At 45.9% G+C, this 21,357-nt stretch overlaps 1 protein-coding gene across 9 annotated transcripts in view; it reads left to right on the top strand.

Moving 5' to 3' along the window:
• The window catches only part of LOC116980579 (pleckstrin homology-like domain family B member 2), a 120,511-nt gene that overhangs the window by 85,354 nt on the left and 13,800 nt on the right, over positions 1-21,357 (top strand). For 7 of the 9 annotated variants that reach the window (XM_033032946.1, XM_033032945.1, XM_033032943.1 and 4 more), the window contains 5 exons: positions 2,979-3,122; positions 4,158-4,263; positions 7,802-7,816; positions 11,725-11,760; positions 14,759-14,945. In XM_033032946.1, the coding sequence (XP_032888837.1) occupies positions 2,979-3,122; positions 4,158-4,263; positions 7,802-7,816; positions 11,725-11,760; positions 14,759-14,945 (488 nt within the window). The remainder of the gene's footprint in view (positions 1-2,978; positions 3,123-4,157; positions 4,264-7,801; positions 7,817-11,724; positions 11,761-14,758; positions 14,946-21,357) is intronic. The other 2 variants (XM_033032944.1, XM_033032947.1) reach the window with 2 other exon arrangements.

Here is a 21,357-nt window from a genome sequence, read left to right as displayed (position 1 = left end):
TAAAGAACAGAGAGGGGAAGGGGTGAACAGGGCCAGAAGGGGATGAAGGAAGGGTGAAGGATGACGGGTTGCTGGGGCCGAGGGGGAGGGGGAGGTGGAGGAGTTGGGAGACAAGGCTGTGGGTGATGAGTCAGACAAAAGAAGATGGGTCTGGGGAGGGGAGGGTATGTAATGCCTTGATACAGGGAGGCAGGCTCCATTTGAACATCACCCACTTTCTTTCTTCTGTCTCTCTTGCCTGGTTTCCCTGATTTAGCCTTCAGAGTCATCACCTCTCTCTCATGGACGTGGCTCTCCTCTGCACCTCTCCTCCCGCCCTGTGCCCACCCCTCCGGCAGAGGATTCAACGCCTTGTGCAGATGCTGCACCTTCTCTTCTTCCTCATCCTCCTCCTCCTTCTCTTCCTTCTCCACCTCCTCTTCCGGAAAAAAAGCATTGCCGGCACCATCAGGTACAGTAATCGTGCTTCACCCTCCCTCCTGGGTCTGTCTGGAGTGCTGCTACCTGCTACTATAATGCGGGCGGTGTTGCTGTGTTTTAGTGGTAAGAGGAAGCCGTTTCCCTGTCCCAGTGGGCACGGGCAGCAATGTCGCCCACTCCTACATCAGAAGAATAAATGCTCTGCATGTCGGGAAAGTGAAGCAAAGGCAGAAATTGCTGGAAATGCGCAGCAGGTTAGGCAGCTTCTATGGATAGAGGAGAGGAACACAGTCAAGCTTTCAGGTTGACGACCTTTCATCCAAACTGGTAATAGCTAGAAATCAAACCAGTTTTAAGATGCAGAGAAAGGGTGGGGTGGTCTGGTCCATGTGGGCAGTCCAACAGGGACATGGTGCGATGGATACGATGGGTGAGAGACTGGGATGAGGAAGAAAGGAAAATGTGATCAAGTGTAGATGGCAGATGCAGAATCATTAATTAATGCGCTAAAGGGGGACTCTGCTGATGCTGGAAAACTGAATCACAAAAGAAGATAGTCCTGGAAATTCTCATTAGCATCTAGGACCTCAACAGGGCTCTCCCCACAGAGGCAGGCAGAGATTGGACCCAGGGAAGAAACTGCAGAAGCTGGAATCTTGAGTATGGAAATTATCTACTGGAGGACCCAGCAGGTCAGGCAGCATCTGTGGAGGAATAGCGTTGGTCAATATTCTGGGTCGAACCTCTACATGGGGACTGAGAGCGTAGCGGGGAGATGGGCGGAATCAGGTGAGGTGGGGACGATGGACAGGTGTGGCCAGGTAAAGGGAGTGGGAATGTGGAGCCAAAAGGCAGGGGGAGTGTGGGCAGGGCCTTGTCTCTGTCCTCCTCGCCCTCACCCACCTGGCTCATCACCCCCTCCTTGCCTAATTTCATCTGTCATCTCCAAGCCCCCACTCTACCTTTCACCTCCTTATACAGGCTAACTCTCTACTCTCAGTCATGATGTGGGGTCTCGACCCAAAATATCAACTATCCATTTGCGTCCACATATGCTGCCTGACCAGAGTTTCTCCAGCAGTTTGTTTTGTGCCGTAGATTGGATCCACACAGGTTGCCATTGGCCACTCTGCTGATTTGGAGAAAGTGACAGTGAACAAGCTCAGCTGGCCAGGGTGATGGAGGGTGGGACGGACTGCGTGGCCTTGCTTCAAGGAGGAAGTGATGTCAGGGAGCATTGGAGTGCAACAAGTGTAGGGGGGTGGGAGACAGTATGAGGAGAGAAAACATGTTCAAGATAGGAAGGAACAAGCTCCTTTGGGGCAACAACGGAAGATTCAATGGATTCAATCCCTCACCTTTCCTCTAATGTCTTCCCTCTATTTTATCTTTCACTTTCATTCCACTTCTCTCTTTCTCTCTCACTAGGTCTCTATTTATTTTTCTCTCTCTCTCTCGCCATTCCTCTCTCTGCTTCTTCCTATCTTCCAATTTCTCTTTTTATCGCATTCATTCTTTCTTTCATTCTCTGTCGTTGTGTCTGAATTTCCTTATCTCCCTTTTCCTCTCTCTTTATCACTCTGTCTGTCTCTATGTCTCTCTCTATCTCTCACTCTCTGTCCCTCGCTCAATTTCTGCCTCCCATTCTTTCTCTTCCTTCAGCACAAAATCTGCAATTTGATTTGAACAATATTTATTTAAACAGTAAAATGATTCATCAGTGATCAGACAAATGGCACCATTTGTTTCACATTGTCTCGAGTGGGGCTAAGGAACACAGTGGACTAAAGTTGTTCACATGACACTGATAGAAAGTGTTATGCTATTAAATATCTGTAACTCAGAGATGAGCAATATGTGCATCGGGTAGTTTTGATTCTCAATTTGCGGCAGGATTTTATTTTCTACAAGCACGCTTCGCAGGGTTAAGCAACCCGGCAGTGAGATTTTCAAGCTGCTTGGTTTGAAAAGTCTTTATTTCCTCAGTTGAACTGCTGAGTAAAGGGTCAACATTTGATCTGTATGCCCCGTCCTCCCTGAGTTGTCTGAGCTCGATACCCTCAGAGTCAGCCTTGGGAAGATCTCTCCCAGCTGACCCTCGATGCTGTTTTAACTGGTCAGTATATCTGTAAATGTAAGTGAATCGTATGGATGATACTGGCTATCACTTGGACTGGAGAACACCAGCTCAAACTGTACTGCATGTAAAGCATGTACACCACTGTCCTGCATCTTTTACCAGCTAAGTACACTTCTGTTAGATCTATCACCACAGAGGTTCACATAATGGATGTTCATTCTGATATGAAATCATTGCATGAACATAGTCTTAAACTGGTGTGCTGTGGATCTGAAAATAATCTTAGTTGTTGTCCCACCACGTGTGAGCAGACCTCCAGTGGGGGTGCCCCTAGTGAATGGCTGAAGTATTACAGCAAGTAAGTGTGTCACTGTCAAGAATTGTCTCAATGAGACAATGTGGTGACTGCTGCCTTGTGCTGTGGGGTCTCTTGCTTACTCCAGGTGCTCACATGAAAGTATGACTTTTCATTTCAAAGAACTTCCGCGCCCTGGAGGAGAGGAAGAAGCAGCAGCAGAAAGAGGGTTTTTACCAGAGTGACACAGTACCAAGAAAAAAAGCCAGCTCAGGTACCACCTCCAGGTTCACCAGTGCAACCATGGGCCGCAGTTCCACTCCTAAGGTCAGTCGATAAAAATAATGACTTTATGTTGTTGTTCGATAGCTGAATGTCGTTGATTTTGTCTGTTGAAGTAGGCCTTTGAGTTTAGAGGTACGTAATCATGTTTTGGTGTTGTTCAGTCATGCAGCATAGAAACGGGCACTTTGGCCCACATGTCCATGCTGACCATGGAATAGATGTTGAATTTGGTCTGGACTTTGTGGAGGGAAACACTAGTGAATTGTGGTATTGCAGACAGCTTCTCCTTCATGGAGATGGTTGGAGATGATGGGCCACTGGTGGGAACTCTCTGTCCTCTTGGCTCACGGAAAATGTAATTAGGTGTCGGATTAAATTGACGGTGTGATGGTCTAATTCAAAGCATCCTGGTTTATCTGAAATTACATTACAATGTGAAGGAGACTGGTGACTGTCATCATTGAATTTCAGGGATCCTTACATCAGGTACCTCTCGGATGTAAAAGGGACCAGGTGTGATGTTTGAATGGCTGTGTTTCCTCAAGAATGACGAGATGGAGAATTTTGTTAGGCTGCTGTGTGCATATCCAGTGAACTTCAAGATCAGTTCACTGTTTTTAATGTTGTAACACTGTGATGGGTTGGAGCATCAGTGGGCTGAGGGGTAAAGATTATTAAAGGCACAGACAGGATCATTATTTTATCCCCAGGTGGAATTGTCATAAATTAGAGGGCATAGATGTAAGATGAGAGGGGGAAAGTTTAGAAGAGATTTATGAGACAAGTATTTACCAGAGTGTGATGGGTTCCTGGAACATGCTGCGTGAGATAGTGATGGAATCAGATGTGATAGTGATATCTAAAGACATTTAGCTCGGCACATGACCAGGCTGAGGTTGGAGGGATGTGGACCACATGGTGGTGGCTGGTAGAACTAGTTTAAATTAGCATCATGGTCAGCACAAACCCGGTGGGCTGGAGGGCCTTTTCCTGTGCAATATTGTTCTATGTTTCAGAGATACCGTTTCACTGAAAGCCGTTAACCAGTGAAAATGTACTTTTCCTTTCATCCTGCAGGGTCACTTAACTCTGGTGCAGAGTAACAGCTGTAGCAATATTCCACCTCACAATACCACCGCAAGTGTGAAGGAGCTGGACATGAGGAGGCTTCACAGGCACAAAGGTATTATAATACGTAAGAATAACTATATAGCAATGTACATAATATTGGTAAGATAATGTGTGGGATATCGATGACATTGTGGGGTGCTTCATATTAATAGTATCGTGATATGTGTAATATTGGGATGTGATGCGTGTAATAGTAAAAATGTGCATGTAAGACATGCTTATCAACCGTTTCATATCTTCATTCAATTTGGGATTAATAAGGCAGACAACAAGGAACCCCTAACTTAAACTTTCACAAATAATATCTATATTTTTGTCAATATCGTTAATAATGTGATATGTGTAATGTTGGTAATGTTGGTAATGTTGTGGTGTGTGTAATATTGTGGTGTGTGTGAAAATTGTAACGTTTTGGTGTGATTGATATTTATTACATTGTGGTGCGTTTGTTATTTGTTACATTGTGGTGTGTTTGATCTTTGTGACATTGTGGCGTGTTTGATATTTGTTACATTGTGGGGTGTTTATTGTGCTGTGCCTAACATTGGAACGTGCTGTGTGTGACACAGTGCAATGTTGTGCTGTGTGTAACACTGGAACATTGTGCTGTGCACAACTCTTGGAATGTTAATGGTGTGCAATGGCCACATTTTTGTTTGTGCAATATTGAGTGTGCAATGCATAATAACATCCATATTACGCACCAGTGTGTCAGCAGCACTACGCAAGGTGTGATGTTCTTATTTTAACTATGTGTAATGTTGGTGTTATTACGGTTTGTGCAAAATTTCTAAGCCTGTAACATATAAGTGGTAACTTTGTGCTGTTGGTAAAAATGTCCTGCTTCTTGTGTCAAATAATGATAAAGTTGCAAGATACGTAATATGCCAGTTTTTGCAGAATGCTTAATGTTGCTGGTCTATCGGAATTAATCTAAATTACATGTACAGGTCCTTGCATAACCCACTGGGATGTTTCTTGGTTATATTTCAAATCTTTGCATCATACTTAATATTGTGCCGTGTGTAACATTAACGTTCTTCCAGCAGTGTGTAATGCCACATTTAATGTTTTTAAACTTATCTTTGAAATAACCTAGCAACTAATCCTGCTCCATTACTCTTTCCCTGTACTCCTGCAATTTTTTTCCTGTCTCCTGAAGAAAGATTGATCCTTATTTTCAATTACTCCAGATTGTTTTGGTTACATTCTGTAAAAGTCCATGGGCATCATTAGTTCTAGATTCGCTGCGTTGTTCCAGGGAGCTAATCATTGAAAGGGAGCCCTTTGTTAAATACTGATCCCAAATGCCTGAGACTGGCCGTGTCCTTGCCAGGGTGCTAAAACGATTAGACATAAAGGTAAAGCAGCAGATGCAGGTGTGCAAATGCACAGTGGGACACCCACGGATGCCGCTTGCCCTGCGGATTGTCTCCAGCATTTCCTGGTACAGGTACTCAGAGAGCAATTCTGTGAACGCTTTGGCGAGAGCAGAGCCCGCGGTGTAGATCCTGTTGTACATACAGAGGCAGGTGAAACCTCACGGGAAAGATGAGATGGCTGAGGCTCAGGCTGGTGCGGAGTGTGACAACTCTTTTCCGGAACTCAGCGCGAGTTGGACAGCGATAAGAGACGTGTTGCTCCTGATGGGAGGGTGTGTGGAGTCACAGTGGTTGTTGCCGTGTTGTTGTCAGGAAAACGGGAGCGAGAAGAATGCTGCCATGGAAGAAAGGGTGGGTGATTATGTGAGTGGGCGGGTGATTATGTGAGTGGGCGGGTGATGGGTACATGGAGTGTGTGGGGAAGAAGCTGGTCGACAGGGGGCGGAGTGTTCGGGGGAGGATGTGGATGGATAAAGGGACTGAGTGGGAGTAAGATACCTGAAGTTGGAGAATTCAATGTTGATGACGTCTGGTTGTAGACTACCCTGGCAGAACATGAGGTGCTGTTCCTTTATTTGCATTTGGCCTCACCCTGGCAGTGAAGGGCAGACAGGTCAATGTGGGAATGTAAGTAAGTAAGTTTTATTTATATAGCACGTTTTAAGTCAACTCGCATTGACACCAAAGTGATTTACATAAAATAGATAATAAGTTTCCATACAAACCATAGAAAAAGGTTAAAACATGGGAATGGGGAGAGGGATTGAAATGGCTGCATCTAGGAGCTGCAGGTGGCTGTGGTGGACAAAATAGTCATCTGGACTACGCTTGGTTTGAACGTTCAGTGAGCTCCCGGTTGCCAGCCGTTTCAATTTCCCTTCCCATTCCCACACTGACCTCGGCCTTCTCCATTGCCGCGGTGAGACCAAATGCAAATGAGAAGAACAGCACCTCATGTTCTGCTGGGTGGTCTACAACCCAATGTCATGAACCTTCTAACGTCAGGTATCCTGCCCCCTTCAGGCCCCCTATCCATCCAAAGCCTCTCACTCGTATTCTTTTTCACTAACGCACTACCTCCTCTCGCCCAGTTTCCTTCCCACCCACTCCATACGCCCATCACCGACAGACCTCTATTGGGTCCCCTCCCCCCACTGTTCCCTCCTCCCTCATTTGGTCCCATACTCCAGCTTCATCTCCCATCAGATTCCATCATCTGCAGCCTCTTGTTACCTCCATCTCTGTCCCTACGCCCTGTCACTACCTTCACACACCCTCCCCTACCTGAGTCCTCCCACCAATCCACCCTTCCTCATCTGGATCCACCTATTGCTTGTCAGCTCTTGTCCCACTCCCCCTTCACCTCTTTATGCTGCCTCCTCCTCCTCCACTCTTTCAGTCCAGATGAAGGAATTTGACCCAAAACAGGGTCTGTCCACTTTCCATCACAGCTGCTGCCTGTCCTGCCGAGTTCCTCCAACAGATTGTTTTTTTGCCCTCAGAAATTCTTTCCCCATTGACTCTCACATTCACAACAACTCCCACCGGTCCTATCCTCCATCCACACTCAAGGGGAAATTTGCAGTGACCCTCACGTCTTTGTGGTGTGGGAGGAAATCGAAGCACCCGGAGGAAACCCACATGGTCACACGGAGAACGTGCCAACTCCACGCAGAAAAGACTCCAGGGTCAGGATTGAATCAAGGTTGTTGGAGCACTCTGTGCTGTGCCGCTGTTCTGTCACGTGATGCAAGCTTGAAGTGTGTTTGTGGGGGGTTGTGTGTTTGGGTTGCGGGGCTGGTTTATCGCTGGATGTTCCCTCGTGTAGCCATCCCATCCCACCGAGACAGTCTTCACTGACGGTGTTGGCATGGATCATAAACAAGAGTTCAAATTCGCTGATGTTGCTCTAGGCATCAATCAATCATCTACTTGCAGTGGCAGCCTTTTGCATTCTCATGTAACCGATTTATTCAGATTTAAGTCCTAAGATGTTTGGGAGGTCAGGTGAAATGCTACCAACATGAAGCATGTTGCTTCTGCCAGGCTGGTGTGGTGATGCCTGTGGCACTTGGGTGCCTTTGTTTAATCTTTCTCTGCATGTCCCTCTGCTTTCTGCATTCAGCCTTGTCAGTTCGCCTTACACCTCTGCATTCTAAATTCACTGATGTCACCAGCTAACCTGTCCAACCTTTCTCTTGTCTGCAGGGAAATCAAAAAAAGGTACGGATTGCCATCTGCCTCGCGGTGTTTTTGTGTCTGTAATGTGCTGTGTCTGCCCTACCACAAGGCTTCTGTCACGTTTCCAATCAGGAAATATGCCATTAAACTGGAAAGAGTGCAGAAAAGATTTACAAGGATATTGCCAACACTCAAGGCACTGAGTTATAGGGAGATGTTGGACAGGCCAGGATTTTATTCCTTGAAAATAAGAGACTGAGGGATGAGTTTTTATAAGTATACAAAATCATAACTCAAAAAGTAGAGGCCATAGGTTTAAGATGAGAGGGGAAAGATTTAGCAGGAACCGGAAGGACAACCTTTTCACACAAAGAGTGGTGGGTATATAGAATGAGCTGCCAGAGAAAGTAATTGAGGCAGGTACAATAACAGCACCTGAAGGACATTTGGACAGGTGCGTGCACAGGAATGGTTTAGAGGGATAAGGGCCAAACACAGACAAATGGGACTTACTTAGATGGGTATATTAGTGAGCATGGACGAGTTGGGATAAAGGGCCTGTTTTCGTGCTGTTTAACTCCATGACTCAGCCATAGGATTTGCAGCTCCTTCAGAAATCTCTTTCTCGAGGCAGAGCGGACTAAAAAGAAGAACTCAGCCAGTCAGATAGCACCTGTGAATGAGAAAGCAGTCAACATTTTGGATTAGGGACCCTCCTCCAAAACTGAAGGGGTCACAGTTTTCACAGTGGATCAGGTGGAGGAGGGAAATGTAGGACAGGGAGACGGATCGAGACAGAACAGAGGAGGGGTTTTGCAGAAACTGGGTTGAAAGGTTCATAAGCCTGTAAATGAGAAATGGACAAAGGACATTTATTGTCACAGACACCATTTGGTGCAGTGAAATTTGAGTTACCATGCAGCACACAAATAAAATAAACACAACACTTTAGAATTTAACATAAAACATAAAAATGGTGTGAGCGATTTGAGAATTGTGTTCACTCAGAAGGTTGCAATCTGCCCAACAGCAGATAGGATGTTGTCCTGTTAGGCTACCTCAGGCCTCACCACGGTAGTGGAGGAGGCTATGGACAGACAGACCAGAGTAGGATGGGTGGCAGGTAGCAAGAAACTTAGGGTCCTCCCTGCTGACTGAACACAGGTGCCCCAAAGTGGTTGTTCAATCAGTGTCTGGTTTCTCCAATGTGGGAGCACTGAATGCACTCATCAGACTGGAAGAGGTGCACTGCTTCACCTGGAAGGTCAGTTTCAGTCGCTGGATGGTGGAGGGGCAGGTGTTGCATCTCCTGCAGTTGCATGGGGAGGTGCTGTGGGAAATGGGAAAATCCTGTTGATTCCTCCCGTGTGCGGACGGGCCGTCGAAAGACGAGAAGCCGAAGCGAAGAAGTGGAAGCCAAGATACCGAACGGAAACTATGTCGAAAAGCCAAATAACCGAACGGGCGCAAGGCCGAAAAGCCAAAAAACCGAACGGGCGCAAGGCCGAAAAGTCAAATAACTGAACCGTCGCAACGCCGAAAACCCAAATAACGGACATGACGTCTCCGGGGACGGGATTTATCCGCGACCTTGTCAGCTTTTGGTCCAGACCCCCGCGGCCATCACATCATGGACCAATCGGTGACAAGGTTTCGGACAAATCCCATCCCCGGAGACGTCATGTCTTTTATTTGGCTTTTCGGCGTCGTGACTATTCGGTTATTTGGCTTTTTGCCGCATTTCCGTTCGGTATCTTGGCTTCCACTTCTTCGCTTCAGCTTCTCGTCCTTCGACGCCCCGTCCGGGTACCGATTCCTCCAACTGCTCTGTTCCACCAGTGGCTGGAAGGGTAGACTTGATTCTGAAAGAATTTGCACTTCTTCAACAGCTGAAAACTGATGGCTATTGTTCCTCTTTCTGTCCGCACATTGTTTTTTTCCCTAACGAGCTTTTATTCCATAGTCATAATGAGCATAGTGTTACATTAATCAAAACTGCTATTCATGCAGTTTGCAAACAAGCATATGATATCACCATCCACTGTTCACAGAAGGCCTCCATAGCTCCCGTGGACACGGTATTCTCCCTCTACAGGGTTACATGGGCATGGACATAAGCCCACAAGAGGGCAGGCATTCAATTCAGGCAGAACTCTGGATCGGTGCCTGGATCTGTGAATGACCATCTTGGCCAAGCCCAGCAACAAACCAACAAAGAGATCCCCGACCGACCCACACCCTCTATATCAGGTGACCAAAGATCAGGATCGTAGGGCTGAAATGCAACCAAAATGTGAGGAGCTTCTCCTTGAAATATTCAAGCAACCTCTCCATATAAACATGTACACACACTATTCCAGGCCGCAGAGTGACGGCCAGTTGGCAAGTCCGTGAACTGACTATAAAAATCAATAGCACTGCTCTGTGCAACACTCTATCCCAGGGCCATTTTCTGCACTGTTGTTCCCCTGATGTTGATTTCTGGGCATTTTGTAAGGTGCCAGTGGACACTGAGGGCAATATGGGTTCAATTATCTCCTGGTGAGCTGAATTGCCCACTGTTAATGGACCCTGTTTTTGCCAGCAATATTGGACACTGCAAATTAATCCACTAATATCCCCAGTTTCATTGAACTCGGCGATCAGTTGGTTTATCTTCATTTTAGAGAGATGAATGAGAGAGGCAGAAACTGAGGCAGAAAATCATTGCGTTTATATGGTGTTTAAATACTAGGTCATTAACCCAGAAATATCCAGCTGCAGAGCAAAGGAAACAACTAATTCTCCAGGGCCCAGTCGGAAAACATGTTCCTTGAACAGGATCCTTAAGAATTTCCTTCCAGATTCTTGGAGTTGAACTTTGCAAACAGCAAAAATAACAGCACAGATTTTGCTAAAAGCACCAGACACAATGTTGAAAACATGCAGTGGTAGGTGCCTAAAGACAATGAAGAAACAGTTGACAGAAGGAACTTTACTCTGAAAGTTGATTAAACTGAGTGGGGTACAGTAGATAGTTAGGATCATTTTCCCAGCATAGGGGAATCTAAAACTAGGGAAGAGGTTTAGGAGGTTTGGGAGGGGAAGATTCATAGGGAATTGGGGTAACAAGTTTCTTACACAGTGGGTGGTGAGGATATGGAACAAGCTGCCAGAGAAAGTGGTAGAAGCAGGTACAATTACAACATTCAAAAGACATTTGGACAGATACAGAGGAAAGGTTTAAAGAGTTAAAATGCAGGCAAATTAGAGTGGCGTAGGCGGGCATCTTGGTCACCATGGACGAGTTGGGCCGAATGGCCTGTTTCCATGTTGTATGATTCTGTGAATCTATGAGATACTCTGATAAACTTAACATGTATGCAAAGGTTGTGGATTTGTAAAAATACTTCTGGCTAGCAACTGCCTGCTTTCTTTCTAATACATTTTCCAAAGAGCAGAAAGTCTCAGAAAATAGACTTTGAATGTAGTGTGAAGCACAATGGGCCAGAAATTCTCACGGGACAGAGGTGGAGCATGAGTATAACACTGCAGGGCCCTACCTCCACACTGTGGAGCAGGTCTTTCCCACTCAACCTGCTACAGAGGCCTTTGCTCACACGCTTCTACACTAATCGGAGTGATAGACGAAGTGTGATTATAAATGTTACCAGAGGCAGTCACGGCTTGATGCAAGGCTTAGTTAATCAAAGGCTCTCCATAGAATGGGAGATGTCTAGCAGATGTGGGCCTTGCAATCACAGTACCATGTGGCATATAGTCCGTGGCCTTAGTGTTCATACATGGCGTACACAACTAGGTTCCAGAACACAGAACCGTGCTTGTATTGCTTCATTCATTAAATCCTCTCATGTGATATGAAACCACTCTAGACCAATTCGTAACATAGTTTCCAATAGTCACTCAGAGTTCCTTGTTCTGATTTTATTTCATTTTGCAAATATTTCTAGGATCGGCATCACATTCCAAGGGGAATCACAGAAAAGGTAAATGCTTTGACATGGAAGGAACAAAGTAAACTCATGCGGGCTGGTAACGGGGCTGATGCTGTGGCAGTAGGTTGCGTTGTGGTTGAGTGGGCATGGTTGATTGCTGTGATGCATGCAATGGACTATAGCCTTACAAGCAGCCACCCTGGTGGACAGGTTCTCAACGAGGGTACTGTGTAATGGGGGGGGCTGGAGGGGAGAGTGCATTACGTGAGGGTGGCCCATGTAAAAGCAGGCAGGAAAAAATCCCTCAAACCATCTGCCGCGCAGGCCCGAAAGTGTAACTGTTTCTAGATGTTGGTCTAAAATGTATGCCAGACTGAGATATTGTTCAAAAGCATTATTGGTGAATTAAGGATAATCCAATCTCTCAACATCACAGTATGGGACGTTTCTCAGTTCTTGACGTGCGGCCTCAGCTCTCAGGAGCGTAGCGGTCCCATTCTTACAATTCTTCTTAAGAATGTCTTGGACTCTAGATCTGAAATATTTAAACCTGAGCTAAGGGAGCCGAACCTTTTTTACCACCAATACACGGTCTCTTACACCAGTGGTTTCACAACGGCGAGTGGCTTTTCAGTGTCATTGTGTGGGACTCGTGCCGCACACCGAGTTTCTATTTATCTGCCTGGCAGATTTTTTTAAACCAAGTCAGTAGCTCAGGCAGTATCTGTTTGAGGAAGTAAATAGCAAGATAGTGAACGGAGATTTCAGAAGTCCTTTGATAAAATGCTGCATGTGAGGCTGCTAAACAAGTGTAAGCTCATGGTATGAGAGGGAAGACACTAACATGGATAGAAGATTGGCTGAGTGGCAAAAGGTAAAGAGTGGGAATAACGGGCGCTTTTTCTGGTTGACTGCTGGTGACTAGTGGTGTTCTGCAGGGGTCAGTGTTGGGTCCGCCACTCTTCACATTGTATATCAATGATTTAGATGATAGAATTGATAGCTTTGTGGCCAAGGTTGCGGATGATACGAAGATAGGTGAAGGGGCAGGTAGTGTAGAGGAAGTAGGGTGGAAGCAGGTAGTCTGCAGAAAGACTTGGACAGGTTGGCAGAGTGGGCAAAGAAGAGGCAGATGGAATTCCGCGTAGCAAAGTGTGCAGTCATGCACTTTGGTAGAAGGAATAAAGATATAAACTATTTTCTAAATGGGGAGAGGATTCAGAAATCGATTTGAGAGTGCTAGTGTTAGATTCCCAAAAGGTTAATTTGCAAGTTGAATTGGTAGAAAGGAAGATGACCTAATTCTGCTCCAATAACTTATGAACATGAAGTGGATGACGATGTTTCAAGTCAGGACCTTTGTTCAGACTGAGTGAAGTAGGGGGGGAGAAAGCTAAAAGAGGATGGAGGGGGTCGGGAAAAGTCTGACAAATGATAGGTGAATGCAGGTAGGGGGGGGGGGGGGGGGGTGATTAGCAGTTGGGTGGAGTAAATGACAAAGACCAGAGTTGAAAATGAGACAAAAGGATGTCAGATAAGCAGAGAAATCTCATCACCGTGGCCTGTAGCAATTTGTTCATCTCAGGTCAGTCTGGTTTAGCTTCTAACAGTTGTTGGGCACTGGGATGGAGATGGTGATGGCGGTCAATTGAACAGAGTCTGTGGTAATGAGAAGATGAAAGCTTTAGGCTTCCCATTAGTAATCAAGAGATTACTGCAATAGGCACTGGCCCACCGAGTCTGTGCAGATACCCATATACCCTAATCCTACATTAATCCCATTTTATTCTCCTCACGATCTCATCACATTCCCCAGACTCTACCACTAACCTACACACCAGGGAGAAATTACATCGTCCAACAACACTCCAACATCTTTGCGAGGTGGAAAGAAACTGGAGTCCTCGGAGGAAACCTATGATAACGTGCACACTTCATACCCGGACAGATGATGGCCAGAGTGCCAAATGTCTTCTTCACCACCATGTCCACCTGTGTTGGTGCCTTCATGGAACTATGTACCTGCAGCCTAGTGGGCCTATCCCACTTACACAAATTTTTCGGCACCCGTCATAAATCATTGCAGGTCACCGAAAATTTTCAGCATGTTGAAAATCCAGCGGTGACCAGAACAAGGTACGACTCTTTGGGTGACTATTCGCGACCATACAGGCTTCACCCCACGACATGTCGCCGGGGTGTCGCCTGTATGGTCGTGAGTAGTCTCCTCAGTCGCCCAAAGAGTCGTAGCATCTTTCTGATCATCGCTGGATTTTCAACATGTTGAACATTTTGGCAACCTGCAATGACCTAGCACGGGTGTCGACAGTCGCCGTAAAAGTCGTGTAAGTGGGACAGGCCCATTAGGTTCCTCTGTCTGACCCGCTGAGTTACCCCAGCTTTTTGTGACTATTTCCAGGGATGGAACCTAGAATAGTCATAGAAAGTCATGCTGAACACCAGCAATGTTAGTCATGAAAGGATCAATTCAGGAAACTCCTGTGGTGAAGGGTTGAGCAATGTGAGATGAACTGATCCAGGTGGAAAGGTGAAGTGTCATTGCCATCATTGTGAAGGCCATTGTTATCAGTGAATTATATTTGAGGAGATACCTGACTGGTAGACAAGGAGGTGTCTTTTGATATAATTTATGCAGATTTCAAGAAAACTGTTCTAAAGACATTTGAATAGGAGACTGGATTGTAAAGATTTTGGGCATTATCAGTCAAATACATGCAACTGGGATTAGCTCGTGGAGATATGTTGACCAGCATGAATGAGTTGGGATAAAGGGGCTGTTTCTGTGCTGCTTCAAGTCAATAAAGTCGAGATCAAATGATTGTTGGCAACTTGCTGGGTTTTTGGGTATGAGGCTGGATTGTGGTTACATTATTTTCCGTGCTAATCAATGGATTCTGGAGCATCTCCACAATTACCATTTAGCTTCTAAGTGGGGCTGGTAGGCATGAGCCCTAATGTCAGCGTTGGTCTGTTTCATGCCTGGTTCACCACTTAGACTGACTGAGACGTTGCTCTGTTGTGCCCACAGGACCCCAGCATCACCGTGCCAGTGAGGAACAGAGGGTGAAAGCCCAGGATCAGAGCAGCACGGGGATGGATCGCTCCCTTTGTACTGACAACGGCTACAAAGACAGTGCCTTTGATGCCCTCAGCTTGGACAGCTCCGACAGTGTGGACACCAACCTATCTGCTTGTTCCCCCGACAACATTTCTAGGTAAACGTTTCTTGGTGCGATTTCTCCCCCATGCGTGGTACCTCCTTGGGCCAATAACCTGCAGTGGAATAAGAGTGGACAGGGACGTAGAACATTAGGACATAGGTTTAAGGTGGGGGGGAAAGATTTAATAGGAACCTGAGGGGTAACATTTTCACGCAAAGGGTGGTAGGTGTATTGAACAAGCTGCCGGAGGAGGTAGTTGAGGCAGGTACTATCTCAACGTTAAAGAAACATTTAGACAGGTACATAGATGGGAAAGGTTTACAGGGATATGGGCTAAACGCAGGTAGGTGGGACTTGTGTAGGTGGGACATGTTTACCGGTGTGGGCAAGTTGGGCCGAAGGGCCTATTTCACACTGTATCACTCTATGACTGTCTGCTAACCCTTCACCTCAGCTCCCTGCTATTGAAGCCCCATTTGTGCACCCATCACCCCTCAGCTGCACTCCTGGCTGGCCTTCCTCTGAAAATCTGAGTTTATCCAAACATCTGGGCCGGTCTTGTGACTCATGCAAGACTCGCTCCCATCTTGTTGTGCCAAGAAATGTCCTGTGCCCTCATCCCTTGGTTCCACACTCCTCTGAGATCACTGCCCTCCTCTGAATCTGACAACTGGTGTATCTCCCGCTTTCATGGAACCACTGTGAGTGGTCATGCTTTAACCTGCCTTTAAAGGCTGGACATATTTGATCGGCTCTATCACAGATTGCAGACTGGTGTAGCAGGATAAGCGGGGATAATGTATCTACTCTCAGTCACATAGAGGTATAACATGATGTGAAAGCTGTTTCTGTAGGACGTGTGAACGGACAGGACTTGATATTGTCCAGTCCCTCTACATTGTCCAGGACTTTGGAGAGGAAAAAGAGGCTGGAGATGAGATTGTTTTCAGAGAAAGAATATACAAGGCATGATTAGTAAATAAGACAGGAAGCCTATGACTGGTCCTGTGCATCAGGGATCAGTGCTGAGCCTATTGCTGTTTGTCATCTAAGTCAATGATTTGGATGGGAATATACAAGGCATGATTCGTTTTTTTTTGCAGATGACAATTAAATAGGTGGTATCATAGACAATGAAGATGGCTATGAAGAGTTACAACAGGGTCTTGATCAGCTGGGCATGTAGGCCGAGGAATGACAAATGGAGTTATTGCATTGTGGGAAGTCAAACCAGGGCAGGACTTTCACAGTAAATGGTTGAGCCCTGGGGAGTGTTTTAGAGCACAGGGATCTAGGAGTACAAATACAGAGTTTCCTGCAAGAGCCTTCACAGGTAGATAGAGTGGCGAAGAAGGCGTTGGCATGCTGTGTCCACAACTGCAATATCTTGTGGTCTTGGATGGGGCTGTTCCCAAATCATGCTCCGATGCATCCCAATAAAATGCTTTCTATGATGCATCTGCAGAAGTTAATGAGGGTTGTTGGGGACATACCAAACTTCCTAAACTTTGTAAGGAAGTAGAGGCATTGGTGTGCTTACTGGGCCATTGCTTTGATGTGGCTGGTTCAGGGCAAATTGCTGGTGATATTTATTCCAAGGAACTTGAAGCTTGCAACCATCTCTATTTCAGTGCCATTAGTATATATCAGGGTGTGTGTACTGCTTTGGTTTGTGATCATGAGGGGAATAGATAGAGCGAATGCAGAGTCTTTTTTCCAAGGGTAAAGGAATTCAGAATTAGAGGGCAAAGGTTTAAGGTGAGAAGGGAAAGATTTGATAGAAACCTGAGGGGCAATCTTTTCACATAGGTGGGTAAATGGAATGAACTACCAGATGGAATAGTTGAGGCAGGTACAATAACAACATTTATAAGACATTTAGACAGGAATATGAATAGGAGAGATTTAGAAGGAAATGGGCCAAACGCAAGCAAATGGGACTGGATTAGATGGAGCATCTTGGTCAGCAAAAACAAGTTGGGCCGAAGAGTCTGTTTCCGTGATGTGTGACATTATTAAAGATAACTGATTTAAGGGGTCGCTGAAGGAAGCAAGTTTAAAAATACAGTCTTCGAAAAGTCCCGAGCTGAAACATCATCTGTTCATTCCTTCCACAAATGTGCCTGACCCACTGAGCTCCTCCAGCAGTTTCAAAATACACTTTTGTTGAACAATCAGTAGTTCTATGCAGCGCAATTGATAAATAAGCTGCTACACTCATCACATTTTGTCCGGATAGTCAACTGCCCTAACTTTCAAGCTTGAAGCTTCTCGCTGATGGAGAATGCAATTAGACTCTAACCACAGCTAAATGTGATAACACTGAAGGGCCTGTCCCACTATCACGACCTAATTCCCGACCTTTTTTACTCGTGGACATTTTTCATCAGGCTAGAAAAACGCCCCAACCTACTTGATGCCACGAGTACCTACCATCACGCCCTGCTACGACCTCCTATGACCTTCCTACGACCTCGTGACGACCATGCTGCGAGTATGTCAAGGGCAAACTCGGCAGAGGTCGTGAATTAGATCATGAAAGTGGGACAGGCCCTTAAGGTGGTGTTTAATGAATCATATTTGTTCATTTGTTTAGGACCTGCTAAATTGTAATAAACTCTGTGGGAATGTTTAAACCCCTGTGAGGTGATTGAAACCACTTTGTGATGTGCGGTTAGTACCAGGTGCTCCCTGATAATTAGATGTGGATCCTGTGTGCAAAGCCAGCTTCAGGCAATTTTGAGCTATAATTTTGACACAATCAACTCTTGTCTCCAAACACCAGACTCTTTCAAATGAAAGTATTTTAACAGGACAAGTATGGTGTTAATCATTGTAGGTTATGCTTTGAAGCTGCCAGAAGCATCAACAAGCTGGTTGTGAGTAATATAATGAGATCTGGCAGCCAAATGGGCCAGTCTGGCTTTCACTGACTTTTAAATTAAGGAACGGAGGTTTAATGCTGCTTGCCGTTTCCTCCTTAACATCTTTTCAAGTATGGCAGTTTCACTAAACTACAATATTACTATTCAGCTAATGTTATTCTTGTTCCCATTTAGTCAGCCTGATGCCACAAAGGAACTTATGGGCCTGTCCCACTTAGGCAACTTTTTAGGTGACTGCAGGAGACTATACAGTCGCCACATGTTCGCGGGTGGTTGCCAGGGAGTCACCTTCATGGTCGTGAGGAGTTCCCGCATTCTGGGAACTAGTCGCGACCTCATAATGGTCGCCGCAAATTTTTCAACATGTTGAAAAATTAGCAGCGACTAGAATAAAGCCGCCATTGAGAGTAGCGAGAATTCTCGAGCCCTAGGTGGGTCGCCAGGAGGTCGAAGGTTCTCGTAGGTTGTAGCCGGTGCTGACCGGTGAATTTCATTGGCTTGTTGGGAAAAAAAACGTAAGCAGTAGTTTTCAGAACCAAGGATAACTGACCGGTAATGTTAATGTCCGCCGAGCTTCACAGCCATGTATCTCTGGCCTCTTAAAAGTTGTCTCCACTCCTTCTCCCTTTCTCTTTTAAAGGACTTACCGTACACTGTGCTTTAGCAGTCATAATTACAGCGCCAACCTTCCTGTTCATCGCGGTGTGTGTTTGTATCACATTGGCTTTGCACTGTGTGAATTTCACTCAGACAGCGCTCCCCCCACTTGCCATGTCCCCCGCCTGCATAAGGGGCTGGTGAAGGAAGCGATGTGTGTGTGTGCGTGTTCCACTCTGACAGTCGCCGTTCCAGTTGTCGGTTTCTCAGGCAACTGCGGCAACTTGACAGTCGCCGGCAGTCACCTGAAAAATCGCCTAATCGCCCATTAATAGATCATCTGCCTATCAAAACCATCCCCTAACCTGCATCCACCTATCACTTGCCAGGCTTTGTCCTGCCCCTTCTCTCTTCCAACTTCCCATCCCCCCCAACAATCAGACTGAAGAGCAGTCCCAACCCGAAAGGTCACCTATCCATGTTCTCCAAAGATGCTGACTGATCCGCTAAGTTACTCAGCTCTTTGTGTCCTTTTTTTTAAAAAAGTGACACTGCTTGTTATCAAAAGTTATCAGTACTTTTAATACCATGGCACTCACACTAACATGCAGGGTGGTTTTTAATATTACAATCAGGGTAATTTAAAGCTTTTCCCGATTTATTTATTCCAGGAAGGTTTAATCCAGATGAACACTTTGGACTGGAACTGTCTTTCAGAAGAGACGGTCTATGGTACCAGGAGTAGGGGAGTTCTCCTGATGACCATGACTAGTGATGGCCCTTTAACCTGCAGAAAGCCAGATAGTGGTCATTATTGGAGACACCAGACACTGCAGTTGCTGGAATTTTGAGCAAAAAACAAACTGCTAAAGGAACCCATTGGGTGAGGCAGCATCTGTGAGGGGAGATGGACAGACGGTGATTTGGTCGGGACCCTTTAGTTGAGTTTTGTTTAGAGATACAGTGCGGAAACAGGCCCTTCGATCCAATGAGTCCGCACCGACCAGTGGTCCCCGCACACTAACACTATCCTACACACACTAGGTACAATTTACACTTCTACCAAGCCAATTGACCTACAAACCTGTATGTCTTTGGAGTGTGGGAGGAAACCAAAGATCCCGGAAAAAACCCACGCAGGTCACGGAGAGAACGTACAAACTCTGTACAGACAGCACAGAGATCGGAGATCAGAGAGCCGGGATCGAACCGGGTCTCCGGTGCAGCAAGCACTGTAAGGCAGCAACTCTGCCTCTGCCCCACCATATCGCCGTGACCCTTCTTCAGACTGATGGAGTGGAGGGGAGATGGCTGGTAGAGAAAGGTGGGAGCAAGCAGTGGGGCAAGAGCTACTAAGTGAGAGGGATTGATTGGAGGATGAGTCAGGGAGAGGGGGTTGGTGATAGCATCCAAGGCTGGGAGTGACAAGTGGAGCAGACAAAGAGATGCAAATATCAAGTTGAGTCAAGTGTGTTGTCATCTGCACAAGTACAGTTACAATGAAAATCATGTTCGCAGCAGCATCACAAGCAGATAGACTCCAATAACACACAAAAACGGACATTATACATAAATTCTGCAAGACAGTAAAAAAAATGCATTTACAAACACAATTAGAAAAAAAACTCCATGGGAGTGCAAGAGGAGGTCCATAGTGTTCCGTTGCTGAGGTAGGGTTAGGGTTGTGCAGGTTGGTTCAGGTACCTGATAGTTGAAGGAAAGTAACTGCTCCTGAACCTGGTGGTGGAATCTGATACGAAAGGTAGAACCAGTCAGTGGGATGGTGGGGTAGATGAGAATGCGGCTGTGGGAGGAGTGGGAAGGAAAGGAAAATAGGGGCCTAAGGAGGAAAGGAGAATAGGGAGAGGTGAGTAATGAGTGGATGGATGAGCTGGAGGAAGGGAAAGGAACTAGTTGATATGGGTGGGGGAAGAGCTGGGTAGATAAGGGTGGGGGGGGGAAAGGGAAGGGAATTGCTGGACCTTACTGTGCAGAAAGTGTCGCCCTGTGTTTTCTGTCCGATAATACTGTCTGTACTTGCAATACTGAGCAAGTGAGGCTGCACCCGTGAGAAGTGACATGGAGTTCCAACAAAGGATCTTCAGCCTGATCTGTCAACTCTGTTTCTCCTACCACAGATGCTGCCTGACCTGCTGAGTGTTTCCAGTAAATGCATTTTTTTAGATTTTCACTTCAAAAGTACGCTACTGGTTGTAAAGCACTGAGAAATGCTGAGATGGGAGGAAATGCTGAGACGCATGAAAATAGATGTATTTATTGCTCATATTCTATGTCGCTCTTCCAGGGAGATGCTAACTGCATTTCGTTGTCTCTACTGTACACTGACAATGACAATTAAAGTTGAATCTGAATCTGAATCACATAACTTTTTTTAAAACAAAATTTGAGCCAAATTTGATACATTTCCTCCCTTATTTTGAGTGCCTCAGAAACTTGCCACATTGTCTATTCAGCCACCACATTTATATTGAGCCAAGTGTCATAACCAGTACGAATAAACCTTCAAAACAGATTTGTATCTGTGGCTAGAAGCCACGTAATTCCATGTATCATTCACCCATACACTCAATCCACCCGATACCATCCTCCTTCTGCTCCCATCTGCCCACCATCCCTCCCTTATCACCTCTCCTGATCAGATTCCATTGCTATTGAGACCCAGATCCAATAAATAAATCAAAAGAATAATTACAATGAGCAGAGGCTGATCAGAGGCAGAGACTGGTCAAAGTATCAAACAGGATAAAATAGGGTCTGTCCCTCAACGAGCCTAATCATCACCACCCGTTTACACTAAACCTATACTAATCCCCACGTACCTATAAACCTCCCCCACATTTTACCACTCGCCTACATACCAGGTGCATTAAAGTAACCAAGTATAACCTATCAACCCACATATCGTTGCAATGTGGGAGGAAACTGGAGAACCCGAAGGAGACCCACGCGGTCTCAGGGAGAAC

Source organism: Amblyraja radiata, chromosome 14, assembly GCF_010909765.2.
Source record: "Amblyraja radiata isolate CabotCenter1 chromosome 14, sAmbRad1.1.pri, whole genome shotgun sequence".
NCBI lineage: Eukaryota > Metazoa > Chordata > Chondrichthyes > Rajiformes > Rajidae > Amblyraja > Amblyraja radiata.
The sequence above is the reverse complement of the archived record's forward strand: the minus strand, read 5'-3'. Positions and strand labels throughout refer to the sequence as shown.